Here is a 20,000-nt window from a genome sequence, read left to right as displayed (position 1 = left end):
ACAATGTATTGTGGACTAAGTCACTGCGAGGCGGCATGTGAATCTTCCTCCCGATGCACCGCGATGGGTCCCCAACTAGAGCAGGCAATCAATAGATTTCATTGAAAATGGGCAATTTCAATAACTAGGATACACACAGAGGCCGCCTGGCATTGCCCGGTTTTAAAATCCGCTTAAATATATTTGGATTAATGCAGATTTCGTATTAATTATATGATATTGGACCCAATATATAATGATTTAAAGTTTTAAAAAAAAAATAAAACAATTACTATATTGACCAATTTCTACTGTACACTCTTTAACCCTTATCCTTGAGTGGCCTCTGGGCCTTGATAATGTGGTGATGCCTATGTAAAAAAAAAAAAAAAATTTAAAAAAAAAATTAAAAAATGACTCGTGCGCCACCACCGAAAATCGAAACCAAAACGTTTATCTTACGATTTACTTTTTCCTTTGACGTTAATGCCTGACCTATGTACATACGTTTGCTGCAAGGTTAAAAATTAAAACATAAACCAATAGCTATTACGTTACGCATGCATATTCGTAATGCCGTCGTTTGACTTTCACCTGGCAAATTCATTTCTTTAATTTTCACACTTTTGTACCGATTTTCCCCGGCTAAAACCCAAATATAAAGTTTCGCATGGGTTCGAATACCCTATATATTAAGTTTCATGTATAAACCAAAAACTGACAGGAGTTTGGTAGGCAACATTTTTTAAATTATATATTAGGGTTTTTTTTGAAAAAGAATTCCAGCAGAGTGCTCAATTAAAAGGAAAATCCAAAATGTAAGAGCGTTTGTATATTTTGTGTACAGAAAGTTGTTAGTTGAGACAGATCATTGGTACCGTCGGTTTCAAGCCCGATAATAAGGCCCGTTTAAGGTATCCTTATCAAGCTCTCTTAAGGGGCCTTATTATCGGGCTTGAAACCGACGATACCAATGATCTGTCTCAACTAACAACTTTCTGTACACAAATATATATATATATATATATATATATATATATATATATATATATACATACATAAATATATATAGAATGAGGTTTGTGTTTATTACGCATGAATATAATTACAGTTGTACCAACGTGCATGCATATGAAAAGATTAAAAATTAAAAATAAACTAAGATGAATTTACAAAATGTATAACGATTTTTTTTTCCAATTTTTACCCATTTTTTGACCCCTTAAAAATTATTTTAACCGACTAAAGACCCATAAAAGAACACTCGGTAAAAAAAAAAAAAAAAAAAAAAAAAAAAAAAAAAAAAATCATTTGGGGCCTCTAGCGCCGCTTTGCAACTTTTAATTTTGGAGGAGATAGAATTTCAAAATATGGAAACAGACAGACATATAACCTTTTATATATTAGATTTCCACCACAAACGATTACTACACTATTATCCTAATGACTACAATACACTCATTGACCCTTATCGTCGAGTGACCTCCTGGCTTTGATATGTGGTAACTCCTTCGGAGGAGTGGGGAAAGTATTTCTCTGTATATGCCAGCATTAATTTCAGCCTTCCAAAACTCAATGCCGAATAAATCTCACAATCGCATCAGATTACGCAACCTTTGCTTCATTATAGATTTCTCCCCTCTACGCAAGTCTCTTTAAAGAGCGAATCCATTGTCTCTCGAGACTGGAACGAGATAAGTTTAATTAAAACCGAAATTTTTCAAAAGCGATGTAGAATTACTCGTTCGACAACTGTCATTTCAAATACATACTCGTAAATTGCGGCGGGAGGAGGGGGATCGGCACGTCACCATTTTTGCGTGTAGAAATGAGAGATATGAGGGGGGGGGGGGAACTATACTTACGACAAACACGCACGCCATACTTATTTTCATAACACCGAGAGGAATTTGATTAATTCATTACAGAGTATATTTATTGATGTAATGTAATACGTTTTTGTCGTTACGTAACATGTTTTTTGATATAAAAAGATATTCAATAAAAAAATTTAAAAAAGACAAAAACCGTGCAAAGATTAACATACCTGTGTAAATATACCCATAACTTAGCTATATAGGTTATACTGTATAAATATATGCGTTGACTCTTTATGTATCATTTGGATTGTGTACCAACCCTACCTACATAGCGTTGCCCGGTCGTCTAGTTAATTTTTTTGTTTTAGCTACGCATAGGAAGGGAGGTACCTTATTAGATAATTTGGTACGTATTTTGAACTATCCTGGGTGCCCAGCGTCGCCCAGGTGTTTTTTTTTTGGGGGGGGGGGTTGAGCAAAAGAAAAAAAATTGTTGTAGGCAGGCAGGTAGGCTCGAACCCGTACCGTGAAGGAGGAAAAGAACGTAAACAGAAAAATAAATAATAAAAAGATGACGTCTTTGCCGTTGCGTACATCATCGAACCGGAAGTGGCGAAGGTTTAAATTAAAGCTAGTCACTCGAAAAGAGGGGATGACTTTCGGAAATATTGGCGAAAAAAATCGACCTCTACTTGTAAAAAAGTGCCCAGTTGAGGGTGAAGTAATTAATGTTTTTAGCCCATTTTTCGATTTTTGTCGTCTGAAGGGTCGAGCTTCAAAACGATACTAATCTTGTGAAAATCCGTCGTCTCTGTCGAAAGTTTTAGACATACATATACACATACATTTAAACAGACATTTAAACAGACAGGTGAGATTTATATTACAGATTAGTCGTCATAATCCAAAAATCATAATTTGATCAAGTAGTTATATATATATATAAACTCAAGCAACTAATGGGAGAAGTTTACTGGTCAAGTCTCTTCAGCTTCAGTCGAATATAAGTATTAATGTTTATATTTATCCCAACCAAAAATAAAAGCTCTAAACTTCAGTAAACTTCATATCATGAAGTTCATATCTAAACTTCAGTAAACTTCATATCATGAGCAAAAACTGTAAACCCGATATTTACATGCAAGAATTTATTTTTCAACAAAATATCTCCAATAAAGGGTGGTAAAATATCCTTATTCCACGGAGTTTCAAAGAATGTAAGGTTCTTTTCATCAAAAGAAAGAAACTATTTAGCAGATCATAAAAATAGCGGATTATAAAGATTTGCTGGTTTTAACATTTCATGAAACTTCACTTCATGATGTTGATCATGGAGTGTAAAATACAGTTTGTGTAGAGCAATGTTGCATAAGGTTTGTCGAAAAAAAATTTTTATATATTCATTGCAACTGCACGGGATTTAATTATCCTTCGTAACTGGATTTAAAACTCTGGAAACTCCTACATTCTTCTTTCGCTTCGAGAAATTTGCAGAGGACTACATTACAATCTAGACTTACGCAATGCGTTTTGATTTCTTTTTTCCTCTATCCCTTTTGAGATATATATATATATATATATATATATATATATATACACACACACACACACAGTAAGATGAGACAATAAAAATGTTTATTTTTCAGTAATTTGGTACAAATGATATAAAATAAAATTTTCACATTACTAAAATACAGAGAAATGAGAGGAACTAATTTTTTTTAAAGAAAATAAACAATTAAACATTTCCTTAAATAGATAGTGAAACAAGTATTTGGACAGCCTTTTTTTTTTAATTATTAAACATTAAGTTTTCATTTTTTTTTTATTAAACATTAAGTTTTCATTTTTTTTTTATTAAACATTAAGTTTTCATTTTTTTTTTATTAAACATTAAGTTTTCATTTTTTTTTTTTTTTTTGAATTTTTTTTTTTATATTCCATCCATCCATGCTACCGTTCAGTCTTGAAAGACAAAGAATACCCCTTAGGGGCAGTAGCGCGTTTAATTGTGAGGCAAGGGTTGCGCAATCCGCAACCACACCTCTCCTGAATCGGCACTGTTTGAGTCCAGTGGCAAGGAGAAGACCAGGATGACTGGAAACAATGCCGAGATAAGCAGAGAGCACATACAGCATCTGAAAGTCCCAAATGGCCACCCGTTTAGTACTAACCAGGTTCAACGTTGCTTAACACGGTGATCCAGCAGGAACCGGTGTGTCAACGTGATTATGCCGTATATTACATTCGAGATCATTCTAGAAGGTACTTCTTCGATATTCAGTGAATTTCTAGTCATTTTCTGCCCAGATCTCTCAGAAAAGATTGTAACATAGCTAAGCGAAAGGAACTCGAACAGTCCATAAAAGACCGTATTAATTCGAGCACACGAAGATAAAAGCTACTTTGAATGTTCCTATTTACAATGCCTCCGCACGGGACAGTTAGGCACCAGGGTCGTTTTTAACGTGGAGAAAAGGAACAAAAATAAAAATTGTCTCAGTCGTGAAGGATTTCTCCTCCACTGACAGAATAAGAAATTGAAGTGCAGCAGGACAAGTTGAATGTTGCTATTAGTACTGTAGGGCATATTGTACAGTGGAAAAAGTCAGATACTACAAAAAAAACATGCCAAGGTCGGCAGCTCCGGAAATTTTCGGAAAGGTGCCCGCGAAAAAATCTTACGAACTGCTTGAAATGATCCTTTTGTGAACCGTGAAGAGCTGGAGAAAAAAAACCCTGGGCATCAGCGTCTGCACGACGACTATCAGTAACAAAGTGCACAGAGAAAGTCTCAAGCTTCGCAGACTCCTTTAATGGAGAAAGTTCACCTTAAATCAAGACTAGAGTATGTCAAAAAGTATATGAGGATATCACATTTTTTGATAATATGGTCGAAGGAGACCAAAATTGAGTTATTTGGCAATAACGATGCAAGCCATACCTGGCGTGTAAACGGTTCTGCATATTATATGAAAAACACTATCCCTACCGTGAAGCATAGGAGGAAACATGATTTGGAGCTGCTGTTCTTCATGCGGGATTGGAACACTAGAAACATTCGAAGGAAGGATGAATGGAGTCATATAAAAGGATATTTTGGAGAAGGTCTGTGGAGAAAATGGGATTGTCTGGTGATTGACGGTTCGAACAAGACAATGATCTGAAACCTAGAAAGAAGGCAACTCAAAAAGGTTCGAGGTGAAGGGAATTCATGTTTTGCAATGGCTTAGCCAATCATCAGACTTGAATCCTATGGCAAATTTGTGGCTAATTTTGAAGAGAGATTAGAACAAGACTCCTCTCAAACATCCACCAATTAAAGTCTATAGCCAATGAAGAATGGGGAAAAATCCCGTTAAGCATTTGCCAGGACCTTGTAAAAAAAATACGGTAATCGTTTGAACAGTAATTAAGTCCTACTTTAAATAGGCCGAATTAAATATGAAACATTCTTTTTGAATCTGTCCAAATACTTGTTTCACTATTTTAGGAAATGTTTAGTAACTTTATTTTCTTAAAAACATTTAGTTTCTATCATTTCTATGTATTTTTGTGACGTGAAAGTTATTTTAATATTTTGTTAGATATCATTTGTACCAAATTGCTGAAAAATAAACATTTTTGTTTTGTCGAAAAACTTGTTTCACCTCACCGTATGTAAGTCATTTCTACGATCATGAGTGATCGTAACAGTAAAGAGCATTCAATACAAGACTGATTTTGATCTCAGTAGTTCGAGTTGAGTTGTCCCCTCCTTATAAACAATGGCTGCCAAAAATTAATTGCTAAAAATCGTAAAATTTCATTAAAAAAAAAAAAAAAGATACCTGATGAATTTATGTAATTTTTCGAATATTACATCTTCGTTTTGTGACGTATACATACATCATAAAGGTTTTTATGCGTTATTATTTTGTTTTTTTTATAAAATGTAATTTTAAATAATAATTTATTTCCACCTAATTGGTGCGTGCTTGTTGATTGCCGATAACGATTTTGGTATTGACCCTAGACCTAATTCGAGCCCCGTTTGGAAAATAGGGATTCTACACAAAACGTTCGAAATCATTACTATTGCCGAAATAAATTTTAAATTCAATGCAGGGATTTCACTAATTATGTACAACAAATTTAGATATGACAACGGATTCTGCTGATCGACACGTTGAGGCATACTGTTTTTTTTTCTCCTAAAACTTTTCATGAAATTTAAGACTCCCTTCCCCAAATTTGACGGACCAAAATTTGGGAAAATTAAATAATTTGTTGATATAGTTACTTTCCATTGTGTGTGTGTGTGTGTGTGTGTGTGTGTGTGTGTGTGTGTGTGTGTGTGTGTGTGTGTAAATATTTACTATTTAAAAAAATTACCGAAAAAAAAAAAAAAATAATAATAAATTGATTTTAAAGACTAAAACAATTTTTTTTTCTTTTTGTCCTAAAATAGCATTTTTATATTTGACTCGACTTTTTTTAAAGGTTATCCTGTAGGAGATGTCTCCCTAAATCACTTTCGCTTTTTCTCGCTCACATGATCCGAATTCGTAGGAGTGGGACGATATCAGTGGAATTTTTCTACCAAAACAATATTTTTTGGTATTTTTTTTTTATGACCTGCCCCAGCGTAGTATAAACACTCAACCACCCCAAGTTAAGAACGGCTTTCGAAATAAACACCCCAACCTCCCCATGTTAAGAACGGTTTTCGAGGTTTGTGTTTATTCCGAAAGCCGTTCTTTACATGGAGAAGTTGGAGTGCTTATAATACGCTGGGGCACGTCGTAAAAATTTACGTTTTTTTTTTTTTTTAAGATTAATATATTTCAAACTGATATAGATAAAAAATAAGTAAATTAAAAGATCTTTTTTTTTATTCAGAATTTAATCCAGTAAAAATTCCATTTTTTTTTTTTTTTACTTGTTACGTGCATTAATGGCGAAAAAGGATAGGACAGTTTTGAAAGCCGCTTAATCAGTTTTTGTAGGTTTCCGATTACTTTTTAATCACATTTGAAAGATTAAAGCCTAAAGTTAATTTTCAAAAGTAAAAATATTTTTACACGTGAAAAAAAGTTATTCAGAAACTGACAAAGTTCAGCTAAATTTTGAAGTTGAATAAATTAATTGTAAAAATCACTTGAAAGATTATTTTTATTTATTTATTTTTTTTTTACAAGGTGGTCACCACTTATCAAGGCCCGGAAGCCACTCAGGGATAAGGGTTATTGTAAGTACAGTACGTTAGTGTGGATATTTAAAGTGTCTACTTGGCGGTTCATCAGGAATTTGTTTACGTTGGACTTGAAGACATCCAAGTTGTAGTCAGGAGGGAAGCAGGCAGACGGAACAGAGTTCCACAGGCGCGCAGTTCTAAGAAAGAAGCTTTGTTCATGGAATCTGCGTTTTGATTTAGGCATAGATAAAGAGTGGGGAAAGTTTTTGACAGTGGATTCAGCTAGACGGGTGTTTTTTGTAAAAGATTGGCGAGGGGGTTTTCTGAGACTATTCCGAAAGATAATTAGTAAAGTCCTAAGATATTTAATTAAAAATTAATCAAATAAAAAAAACACCTTGTTTGTACAAAAAAATAGCTTAGTTAGCTCCCCAAACGAGAGATTCTGGCTTTGCACACTCAAAACAAAGGAAATGTCATCTAGCATGAGTTCTACGAAAGCCCAAAATGTCAAAATCAAAAGTCTATTTGAAAATGACGTCGGGTGGTTGAAGAAAGGAAGGGGTGAAAACCGACTGTTTTCGTTTTTTTTTTTTTGTTCCCTAGCCGTGCATTCGTACATTCCTATCGTGAACGTTTGTATGATTTTTACCATTTTTTAAAAAATTTATTTTTCTGTGTTCCTGCTTTTAAATTAGTTTTATTTTTCAAGATTATATAAAAATTATATTACGCTGAAGATGCCACGTTTACTCGTGCAAGGAATATTTTTTAATCTTCTTACATATAAATATTACGCTAAAAATGTAATCTTAAAAAAATAAGGAAATATTTTTTGCAATTATAATTTTTTTTTTTTTTTGTCTGAAAATATTAAATAAGCAACGCTTTATTCAATAATAATATCTTTGAAAAATTAATTTTTCTTCGAAGTATATCAATTTCGTTAATACAGACTTTAGGGGCTTTTGTCGTAATGTTCCTGAAAAAGAAAGCTTTTTTTTTGTTACAATTTACGATGCTTTAATTTCCTTTAAAAAAAAAAAAAAAAAAAAAAAAAAAAAAAAAAAAAAAAAAAAAAAAAAAAAAAAGGTAAATTTTCAGATTCGCTCCACCTCTACAATTTTCTTTTAAATGACGACCTTTAGAGGTTTTCGGCCATGCTGAATACAAAAATAGCCTTGAAATTTTGCAGAAATAATTATCGAGATATAAAAAGTTGTATTATGCGTTGTATTCTTTGGCGGTCATCTTTGTTACGTGCGTAGATTTGTTAATGGCGCGCGCACGCGCGTAAAAACAATGGCCGCCAAAGAATACAATGCATAAAACAACTTTTTATATCTCGATAACTACTTATTTCTGCAAAATTTCAATGAGATTTCCATATTCAGCATAGTCAAAAACTTCTAAAAGTCGTTATTTAAAAGAAAATTGTGGAGGTGGACCTAATCTAAAAAAAAAATGAATTTTTAAGTAAAGGGAGGGGTCGAAACGTTTATACATTTTGAGCATCGGCATTCATTTTGCACGTACATATTTATACGATTACTAAATTAACGTTATTCCAGCAAATTAACAAAGAAGTTAACAAAAATATCGTAAAAACTCAATTTAACTTTAAAATACTAAAATAAAAAATAGCTTTTTAAATTTAGTAAAAGAGTAAAAAAAAAAAAAATGGTATTTTTACTAGACTAAATAATTCGAAATAAAATTTGTTTTAATTATTTTTACCGTGCAAAAATCTATATCAATTGATTACTAAATTTAGAATACTTTTTTTTCATGGTATTTTCAAGTTAAATTTTGTTTTTACGCTATATTTGTTTATTAAATTGTTTGTTAATTTGCTAAACTTTTTAAATTTAGTAATCAAATATTTTTATTGTGCAATTATTGTTATCAGTTTGAAATATGTTAAACAAAAATAGCATTGTTAATGACAGTTTTGGGAGGGGAAAAATGTCCACTAATGTTGGCCCACTGCTACGAATTCGGAATAGGGACATGCGAGAGAAAAGGCGAAAGTAGTTCAGGCAGACGTCTCATACAGGAGAACCTTTTTGGTAATCGTGAAGAAAGAGAGCCTGTTTCCTCCGTTTGACTATAGGTGGCGTTACTGTCTGTCCACCCAGTTACGGAAGCACAAAATGTATATAATGCCACCCTTGGAATAAAAATAAATGTTTTTGTTATATTTTAATTTTAAACATGGTTTTTTTTTGGGGGGGGGTGCAAACATATTTAAGTTTTGTTTTTTGTTTTTTCAAACATATTTACGTTTTTTTGTTTGTTTTTGCAAGCATATTTAAGTTTTATTTTTCCAAACATTTACGTGTTGTTGCTTGTTTATTTTAAAACATTTACGGTTTTTTTTGGGGGTTTTTTTTTTTTTTTGCAAGCATAAACTAAATATTTTTGAAATATTTTTCTTTTTGAAAAGTTTGCTTATGCACTTATTGGTACCGCGCTATTTTTTAATAGTAGTTTCAAGTAAGATTCAGGTTTTACAATATCCTTTTTCAAATATATATATATATATATATATATATATATATATAAATACTTGCGGAAAAGGTAAAATAAGTGCAGAAAAATTAAGAAAAAAGGGGGGGGTCCATAAAAAAGATAAAAGAAAAAACGTTGATTTTTTTATTATTATCATAAGAGCGTAAAAAATACTCGCGGAAAAACGGTTGTACCCATAAATATGTTTAAAAGAAAAATATAGCAAAAACATTTAGTTTATGCTTGCAAAAAAAAAACGTAAATGTTTAAAAATAAACAAGCATCAAAACGTAAATGTTTGGAAAAATAAAACTTAAATATGTTTGCAAAAAAAATAAAACTTAAATATGTTTGCACAAAAAAAAAAAAAAAAGATGTTTAAAATTAAAATATAACGAAAACATTTATTTTTATTTCAAGGGTGGCATTATATACATTTTGTACTTCCGTAACTGGGTGGACAGACAGTAACGCCACCTATAGTCGAACGGAGGAAACAGGCTCTCTCTTTCTTCACGATTACCACCTTTTTAATATGCCCCCTAAGTCTAAAAAAAAAATTTTTTTTTTAAAAGTATTTAAAAATTTTTTACCAAAAATTAAAAACAGTAATTTGTCGTGCCCAAATATCATGAATAGAAAATCAGCAGAAGCAATTGTACATTTGTCGTGCCTTAAATTGTCGTACATATAAAAAATTGCAACATGCAGTTGGGAAATTAGTCAAACTAATTTATCTTGTTTTTGCTTGCCTGTTTGCGTAAACAAACACATAATACGAGAATCGTTTTAAATTGTCAGTAAATATTAGTTCTAAAGTGACCGAAATAGCCATTCTGGTCGACACCGTAAGTAAGGTCCGTAATGTAAACAAATGGTTTCAAGAAAATATGGTGTTTATTTAGAATTACACTTAAAAAAAAAAAAAAAAAAAAAAAAAAAAAAATCAGGTAAATCTTTATGGTGCATGTAAATGTGTAACGAAGGTGTTATATTCCAAAAATCACGAAAATGGGCCCAGTTTTGTTTGTGTTTTAATTAAGAAAATCAAATTTTATGATAAAGCGAGGAGGATGGTATTTAATTCATTCCCACTGCAGGAACTGTGACACCAATGTTGGAAAGTCAGCGTTCCCGAGGAGGGGCACTCTAACCTGCAAAAAAGTGCCTGCCTGGCAGCCCCATCGGCATTCCTCGGTATAGGCGCCTCCGCCTCAGTCGATTAGCAATGAACTAACCGCTTTTCAAAAGGGTGGACACTGGACCTCCTAGAACTGCATAGAATCAGCATTACACCGCAATGAGGAGGCCAGGAGCGGCTATATCGTTTTACATTTTGCTAAAATTCAAGGGCTGCAATTCAATTCGACTACAGAGATTTTGTATTCAAAATAATTAAAACTTTAATCGCTAAAAATCGTTTTTGTTGTTTTTGTTTTTTTTTTCAAAATAAAAAAACTACTTGACCAATTTACGTAATTTTTGGAATCTGACTTTTTCGTTCCGTGAAGAGTAAGTACAAAGATTTTTCAGTGTTATTTAAAAAAAAATGTAATTATAAACAAGCACTAAATCTAAATCACAGAGGCAATAAACACACACACACACACACAATAATGGAGGTCTGGACACAGCTGAAAGAGAGAAACAGACCAAATATCAAGGTCTCATGTATGATACGAAAAGAATATTAAGGAGATATCAATCAAAACCAGTTATTATAGGTGATACAGGACTTATGAAGACGAACCTTAAGTCCTACCTAACTAATATTTCTGGTAAATCAAGCGCAAAAGAGATCCAGAAAATTGTACTTAAGGGAACAGCGAGGATACTAAAAAGAGCTCTCGGTTGGTTTCAATAAAAAAATCAGCGCTGTTGGCAGCTGCTTTGGCTGCCCCATATCCAGCATTACAATCTTCAAACGAAGAAAATGAAAAAAAAAAAACAAAAAAAAAAAATACAAAGTAAATTGCGTGTGCTTACGAATAAAACACGTGACTATACGTGGCCAAAACAAGTAAATAAAAACTTCACCCCTTTTTTAAAAACGAAAGATGTTTATTTTATCCCAAAATTGTATTTAACTTTGCTTATTTGATTTTTATTCGTTTTGTTTTCATACTCAGTACAAATTTTAATGAAAAAGCACGAAAACCAATTTTAAAAACCACAGGTGCGTAGAATATAGGTGTTAACAATTGTGTCGAATTGTGTCACCGACTTCATTTTAAAGATTATGTTGTATTTACACAGAAATAAAAACTGACAAAGGACGACAATAAAACTTAACAAAAATAAAAACAAAGAAAAATTAAGGTGCTTCTTGAGTTTTACAAACCATGCTATTTTTATTTATAAGGTTTTCAAATTAAATTCTTACGGTATCTTTTTTTCATTTATTAAACTGTTACGTGAAAAAAAAAAAATTAGAATAGTTAACAGATCTTCCTCGCCATTTTAAAAAAGGCTTTCTAAATATTAAAATTTAGTGGGTAAGCTGCAGAAGTACTAAAATTAAATAGGATTTTATTTAACACTAGCAGGTCACTCGGCGTTGTCCGGTCGTAAAATACGCATAAATATTATATTTTAATTAATGCAGAATTCTTATTTATTATAAACAGAAATACCGTAGGTATTAAACGTAAAGTTAAATTCCTTAATAAAAATAAAATAAATGAAGTAAAAAACGAAAAGAAACAGACATATGCATGCGAGCATTGTTTTTTTTTTCTAAAAAGTTCACTTCTTGTAAGTAAAAAAAAAAAATACTCAAGCTGAGATCGAAACCAAACCCTAAATACAGGGAGTCAAGTACGATAACGATTAGGCCAGCTTGCCATGATTATTAAAAATGTGTATTCTTTTTCTTAACATAAGGAATCCGTCATGTGAACCATTCACGCATGCGAATTCGTAAAACAGTTGACGACCATAAAAATCCAATGACCCTTACGTACCAATTTTTATCATTTTAACCCTTAGCAGCCCTTTTTTCCGGATGAAAAATGATTAAAAAGTTTTCCACGTGATAAATACCCTATATACAAACATTTACGTCTAGATCAAAAATTCGTTGAGTATATAGGTTGAGAAGTGTCCTCTCTCTCTCACACTTTAAAAGATACGTAGATATGCACTTTTCATGTGTCATTTAATTTAATATTAAACACACAATCGGTCAACTTCCAGGTAAAAAAAAAAAAAAAAAAAAAAAAAAAGAGTCAAAACAGACAAATGAACAAACTTTTACAACCTAAATATTAGCTTCGAAGGAGAATGTTCGAATTGAATATGGCTATATAGTTCCCTCTCACTGCAAGAACTGATAGCAGGGTCGGAAAGCGTGATCGAGAAGTCAGCGCCCCCGAGGACGGGGTACTCCAAGATGCAAAAAAGTGCCTAGACATCCTCGTTGGCATTACCCAGTAAAGGCGGCTCAGGCGATCAGCAATAAACTAACCCCTTCTCAAAGAGAGATGGCAAGGTTTGGGAGGGTGAACCTCCTAGAACTACACAGAAACAACATCCCACCGCAAAATCAATAGGGACCAGATCATTACAGGAATATTGATTTTTAGAGGCTCAAGATAAAAATCACAAGAAAAAAAAATGTTTATAAATATACCGATTTTATTTATAGATATCTTCCTTCTGGCTTTTGGAAGTGTCCGATTAGAATGTATTCGGGTATTATATCGAGGGCAGATTTTTTTTTCACTAATATATCTCGATGCCTCCGTTCAGTCTCAAAAGACAAAGGATACTCTCTGTAGGGGCAATTGCGCATGTAACTGTGAGGCAAGGGTTGCACAATCTCCAACACACCTCCTGAATCGGCACTGTTTGAGTCCAGTTGCAAGAAGTCCAGAATGACTGGAAACAATGCCGAGATAAGCGGAGATCACATCTTTTCGGTTCACACGAAAAAGGTCAGATTTTTATATCCACACGTAGGCTTGAAAAACTTAACTGTCCATATCATTTAGAATGCGAAAACTTTATTGGATAGAAATTAATTTTATAACTTTTTGCCGGAAGAATGCGCGGAGCCTGGTTGCGCACCGACGTTTTTTTAAACATTTTATATTTGGCAGTCGACGAATACTAACACCCGCTTAGGAGTTTACTTTTATTTACTTGTCCTACAAACACAGTATTTAAAAAAAAAAAATAAAATAAAAAAAAAAAAAACTATTTTTAAAACTGATACCGCACGTCTCTTGCGAGTTCCGTCTATACAAAACTTATAAATAAACAATAAGTTTATTAGTTATTAATCCAACATTGGCCAAGATCAAATTGTGCCTAATTTTGTTGTTTAAAGATCTTTTGTTTTTTTAATTGTATTTTCAAAATTTTAAAAGCAATAAAATATATAAACAAGAAAATTGGGAGTTACTAGGACGTCCCCCAATATGAAAGGGTGAATGCGGTATTATGGTGAAAGAAGATACTAGCTGGGAGAAACTTTTGACTTTGTTTAGTTCTGGAGTGACAAGGATGACCAACGACCCCCAAAATCCCCCCTTTTGAGTTGGCCATGTGCCTAAGTTTTTTGTTCATCATTGATTTTTTTTTTCTGTATTTTTTTTTAACATGAATAAAAGATTTAATATCTCAAAGTGTAGTATCTGTTCTTCAGATGCTGCACTTCAATTTCTTGTTCTCTTTCGGTGGAGGAGCAATCCTTCACGACCGAAACAATTTATTTTTGTACCTTTTCTCCACGTTAAAAAACGACCCTGGTGTCTAACTTTTCCCCGTGGGGAGGGGCATTGTAAATAAGTAATATTAATCCAACATTAAAATCAAGTAAAAGCGGGAAAAAATGGATTTTATAAAGGAAAAGTATTTTAAGTGTTCCTTCATGCCATCAGCTTGTCAGATAATATATATATATATAATATATATATATATGCCGCTTGGCGCTCCCCATGTGGGGGTACCAAATTGGTTAAAGGGAAAATTATTCCAACTCGTATTTAGGTCAAGAATGCACTTTCGTACATGAATTCACTCAAAACTTATCGCAACTCCCCCCCCCACACACACACATATATATATATATATATATATATATTACACACACACAAATCCTTAATTTAAGAAGCTCAATGTGATTAGAGAGCATATAACAAATAAAGTCTATGTTGACCATCTTACAATTTATTTCTTAGATTTCATTGACACATAAATGAATGATTTTGTCCTAGAAAACAGTTACTGTTAAGAATTGTAAATGTCAACGGAATTAAAATAAATTGTAAGATGGTCAACATCATGAAATTTGGAATACAGACTTGTCATTTGTTTGTTTATATATTTCTAAGTTTAGGACATTGATTGCTCTCCGATTTTTCTTTCTTGACTTGGTTGGTTTACAAAAACTTTTAATAACTATTTTGTAAAACTATACAAAACAATAAAGATCGGATTTGTAGTGCTTATTAAAGCTTCGGCCGAAACAAGTTTTGAATGTGTAGCCATGCTATATTTGAATAAATAAAACTCATAAGTATATATTTTTTTTTATTGAGAATTAATGTAAAAACAAAGATTAGCCCCCCCCCCAAACACACAAATTGTTTCTTCAGGTCTTCACACATTATACATCAGTTTTCAGTAGTCACTTCAATGCTCAATATGTTGGTAAAGCTAAGTAGTAAATTATGACCAATATATTTATGGCAATTAAGCTACACAGAATTTATTTTCGTGAGGATTCGTCAGGCGCATTAACCTAACGAATCCTTACTAGGATGAAACGCGGAAAATTCTGTGTGTGTGTGTGTGTTAATTTTCTTCCTTTGAAGATTGTAACGCTGGGTATGGGGCAGCCAAACCAGGTGCCAACATTGCCCTGCTTTTTATTGAAACCAACCGAGAGCTCTTTTTAGTATCCTCGCTGTTCCCTTAAGTGTAATTGTCTGGATCTCTTTTGCACTTAACGTCGTTTAGAAGAAACACCTGTTTAGTTTGCGAGTACAATGGGCGCAATTGTTTATATTTACTGAGTTATAAAGACTGCGACTATATTTTCCAAATTTAAGTTTTACGGTATCTTGCTTATGCACTTATGTTACCGTGCTATTTTTTTAAATAATATTTTAAAGTTAAATTCAAGGTTTAAATTGTTAGGTGAAAGTATAAAATTACAAAACACCCTCCCCATGTTACAAATAGCTTTCTAAATAATAACGTTATTATTTCAACACGGTAAAGTTGCATAAGTACCGTGTCTTTTGGTTATAAATACAAAATAGTTACAAAAACACCCTTTCCGCCCCATTTTAAGAAATAAATTTTAAATCGTAACGTTATTATTTCTGCACGGTCCGTATTCTGAATAAGTGCCGACGATTTTTAAAGAATCACTCTACTTTCCAATCGGAAATTTGCATTTTTCTCTTGCTAGCCCTAAGTCCCAGAAGCAAGTCCCCCCTCCCAAAAGAACGCTCCCTTTACGGAGAAAAATATATGAAAACCCGATCTAAGGCCTTGTTTGGAAACGCGAATAATGTTCGGAAAATAGTTTGTTTTAATTAAAGACCAAACTTGAAATACGAAAAGTTTTTTTAAATTCAAACATAAAAACGCAATAAATAAATTAAATAAAACTAAAATTTCGATTAAAAAAGTATAAACTCACCTAAAGAAGTCATCCTCTTGAAATTCGCGAAGAATGGGCCGCCCAAACATGTTTTGTTTTCCGTTCGATTTTAGAACTCAACAAGGAATCCAATATTAAAAAAGATAAGTTTATTTTTTGTTTTGTTTTTTGTATATATAGTATATATGTATAAATACAAAAAGTCTTCTTCAATAATATTTATTCAATACGAATGAAGTAAAAAATATATATATTTGGGGCGAGTTTGTGTAGTAAGTGTTAATGTTTTGTATTTTATTTATATAAAAAAAACGGGCACTTTGACAAGGAGCTGGTTATATGCGGGTATTATTGTTTAATGTGAGGTAGGTAGTTGCTTCGTTTTAAATATAGCAACTTCTATTTGAGTGTTTTAAAAATAACAAGTTAGAATTTAATCGCCTTTCTTTTTTTTTTTTAATTTAATACGTATTTTGATATAGTCCCTATCCTGACTCCCTGTGTCAGCTCCGTGAAATGCGTGATTCGCTGTGGCCTCGCCTTCGTCTGCAACTACTACTAAACGCACTCTGTATTCGAAGTCGGAAAAAGACGGAGTTTATACAGGAAGCCCGATGTCGGAAACTGTCGAAGATTACCGAACACGCCCGATCGAACGTGGCGCCCACACCGAATTACCATGGTAATGCCCCAAACAATTCCTTATATGGAACGCTACACTTATGAAACGACGTAGGCCATTAGTCAATTTTCAAACACAAATTTTAAATATTGGCCAATCAAAATTCGCATTTTTAGCCCGGAAAAATCAATAGAAGGTTTTCTTTTTTGTATTTTGACAAGTAAATATAAAACTAAAATTAATTGAATTTTGCTAAAGAGCTCGTATTTTGCCTAAAGGAAGTAAGAGTTTTATATAAATATTAAAGCAGTTGAACAATCGCGTTGTTGCACTTTACAAAGTAAAAAGAATATAAAAATTGAACGAATGAATTTCCAAGTATTATATGTTTTTGTTTAAATGCATCTATTCATTATAGACTGTGTGTATGTGTGTGCGCATATATATATATATATATATATATATATATATATATATATATATATATATATATATATATATATAATTTACTATAATAATTATTAAATACCTACAGGCACTAGTGTTTCGGGAATCATCAGTGCAGGACTGCAGGGTGTCACAATTAACGAGAAACTCGAACCCCGACAACAGAATTCATGTCTGGCTTCATTAGCAAGGACCCAAACTACTAGGTTACCTTAAACCGCGAGAGATACAGTTGAAATTAAACATTTATTCTTATTAAATGCTTTTAGCGCCAGGCAGAGTAATCTAATCATTATATGACGATCTGCACGTATTAGCTAAGTTGACGACTTTATTACAACTGAAAGTGCTCAACGATAAGAAACAAGTGTGTGTGTGTGTGTGTGTGTGTGTGTGTGTGTGTGTGAATGAATCGTTAAATAAAGCATTTGCACGGTATCATGATACTTTTAAAGCATATCAACCTCATCAAAGTAGAAAATCCAGAACTACATCAGTAATGTATAAATATATCTAAACAATACATCTATATATTAATACCGTAGTGCCTTTAACGTACTTACGTACGTACGTACGTACGTACGTACGTCACGGTTTACAAATCATGAATTATTGGATCGGGAGATCATATTTATTAAAAAGGAGGATAAAAGCAAGACCGTCTTCAAGTTTATTTCAAATCAAATCGTGTTCCTTCACTTTTTTAAAATGTAATTATAAGTAATTAAAGAACGCATTCTAATCTTTAAAATCTATAATACAACGAAATATTCAATTGCTTATAATATACTTAAACAAACAACTTGTGTTTTTTTTAATTATTTTTTTATTATTAATATTAGATGAGTTTCAGTATAAATCATCGTGTTCTTTCTTTATTTCTTTATTTTAATCCAATTTTGAAGTTTTGTAACGCTGTCTGTAAAAATTACTGTTCATTATTGACAGTCTAAGAGTTCCACATATCTTGCTTGTAGGGACCTCGGCGATGACGTCATTTTTTCAGCTGGCCGGCCATCTTTATAACGAAGGCCACGATAAAAGGTGATAACATATTACAAACATTAAATTAATATATATATATATATATATATATATATATATATATATATATATATATATATATATATATATATATATATATATATATACTCGCTAATTTAATGTTCGTAGTATGTTATCACTTTCTATCGTTCTTTTTTTTAGGTACGTGCAAAATGAATGCCGATGCTCAAAATGTATAAACATTTTGATTTCCCCCTTTACTTAAAGATTCATCCAAAATCAGGAAATTTACCAATTTTAATGAAATTTTCAGTATTTATCAAATGATAATCGCGGAATATGATGAACTAATTATTTTTAATTAAATCTTAATGAAAATGTATTATTTTGTTTAAAAGCCAGGTACGTCCAAGGATGGAATACTGTTGCCCTATCTGGGAAGGAGCTGCTAAAAACAGCCTATCCTGCCTTGACAGAGTACAAAATAGACTTCGTGGCTTAGTGGGGGATGCTCTTTTCTCTACCCTGCAACCTCTCTCCCACAGAAGAGACGTTGCGAGCCTATCCTTGTTTTATCGTTATTTCCATGGCAGGTGTTCGTCTGAACTCCAATCTCTGGTCCCCCCTCGCCAATCTTTCACGAAAAAACACCCGTCTAGCTGAATCCACTGTGAAAAATTTCCCCCACTCTTTATCTGTGCCTAAATCAAAACGTAGATTCCATGAACAAAGCTTCTTTCTTAGAACTGCACGCCTGTGGAACTCTGTTCCGTCTGCCTGCTTCCCACCGAACTACAACTTGAATGTCTTCAAGTTCAACGTTAACAAATTCCTAATGAACCGCCCCCTTAAGTAAACACTTCATCAAATCTCCACACTAACGTAATGTACTTGCAATAACCCTTATCCCTGAGTGACTTCCGGGCCTTGATAAGTGGTGATCACTGTGTAAAAAAAAAAAAAAAAAAAAATACCTTTACTAAAGTTATGGTTTTCAGTAGTAAATAAAAAACGCAAGAATTTATTTTTGCTTTTTTTATATAAATAAAGCATTGTAATTTGTAACAATAAAAAAAAAAAATAATTTTTATAGGAGCATTACGAAAAAAGCCCCTAAAGTCCGTCTTAATGAATTCGGTATAACTCGAAGAAAAATAAATTTCTCGAACTACCGATATTGACATTGAATTAAGCATTGTTTATTTAATATTTTCACTCATACAAAAAAAAATTATAATAGCAAAAATATTTCTACTTTTTTTTTTTTTTTTTCTAAATTACAGATTTCGCATAATTTTTATGTGCAAGATTTTAATAATTTCCTTGCTCGCAAGAATGTCAAACTTTCGGTGTAACATAATTTTTATATAATCTCGGAAAATAATAATAAAAAAATAATTTAAAAACAGGAACATAAAAAATAAATTTAAAAAATGATAAAAATTGATACAACCGTTCAGAATAGGAATGTATGGATGCACGTCTGTGAAAAATAGCAAGAAAAAAAAACTTTTACTATCATGACTTCATTTTGAAACAGCGTTTCGACTGGCTGAAATTTTGGGTCTCCTTATAATCGTGTTCACAAAACTTTATTTGTTGCGTTTTTGCCGAACGGTAAATTACTTGCTTTTTTAGGGCTAATTAAGTTATTTTTGCACAAGCAAGGTGTGTGTGTGTTTTTTTTTTTAATTCAATATCTTTATCTTTGAAATAGACACAGAAAACTAATATTTATCTTTGAAAGGATTTTTACAATGAATTTATTTAACTTCAAAACTTAGCTGAATTGGTTAGCTCGCCGTGAAAACATTTTTCATAACT

At 32.3% G+C, this 20,000-nt stretch overlaps 1 protein-coding gene across 1 annotated transcript in view; it reads right to left on the bottom strand.

The window, feature by feature from the left end:
* The window catches only part of LOC145297803 (myeloid leukemia factor 1-like), a 131,737-nt gene extending 115,064 nt beyond the window's left edge, over positions 1-16,673 (bottom strand). Inside the window, exon 1 of the mRNA XM_080144097.1 lies at positions 16,142-16,673. Within this exon, the coding sequence (XP_080000223.1) occupies positions 16,142-16,191 (50 nt within the window). The 5' untranslated portion in view covers positions 16,192-16,673. The remainder of the gene's footprint in view (positions 1-16,141) is intronic.
* Positions 16,674-20,000: the final 3,327 nt, after the last annotated feature.

This window comes from Euprymna scolopes, chromosome 18 (genome assembly GCF_053919585.1).
Source record: "Euprymna scolopes isolate OS-2025 chromosome 18, ASM5391958v1, whole genome shotgun sequence".
NCBI lineage: Eukaryota > Metazoa > Mollusca > Cephalopoda > Sepiida > Sepiolidae > Euprymna > Euprymna scolopes.
The sequence above is the reverse complement of the archived record's forward strand: the minus strand, read 5'-3'. Positions and strand labels throughout refer to the sequence as shown.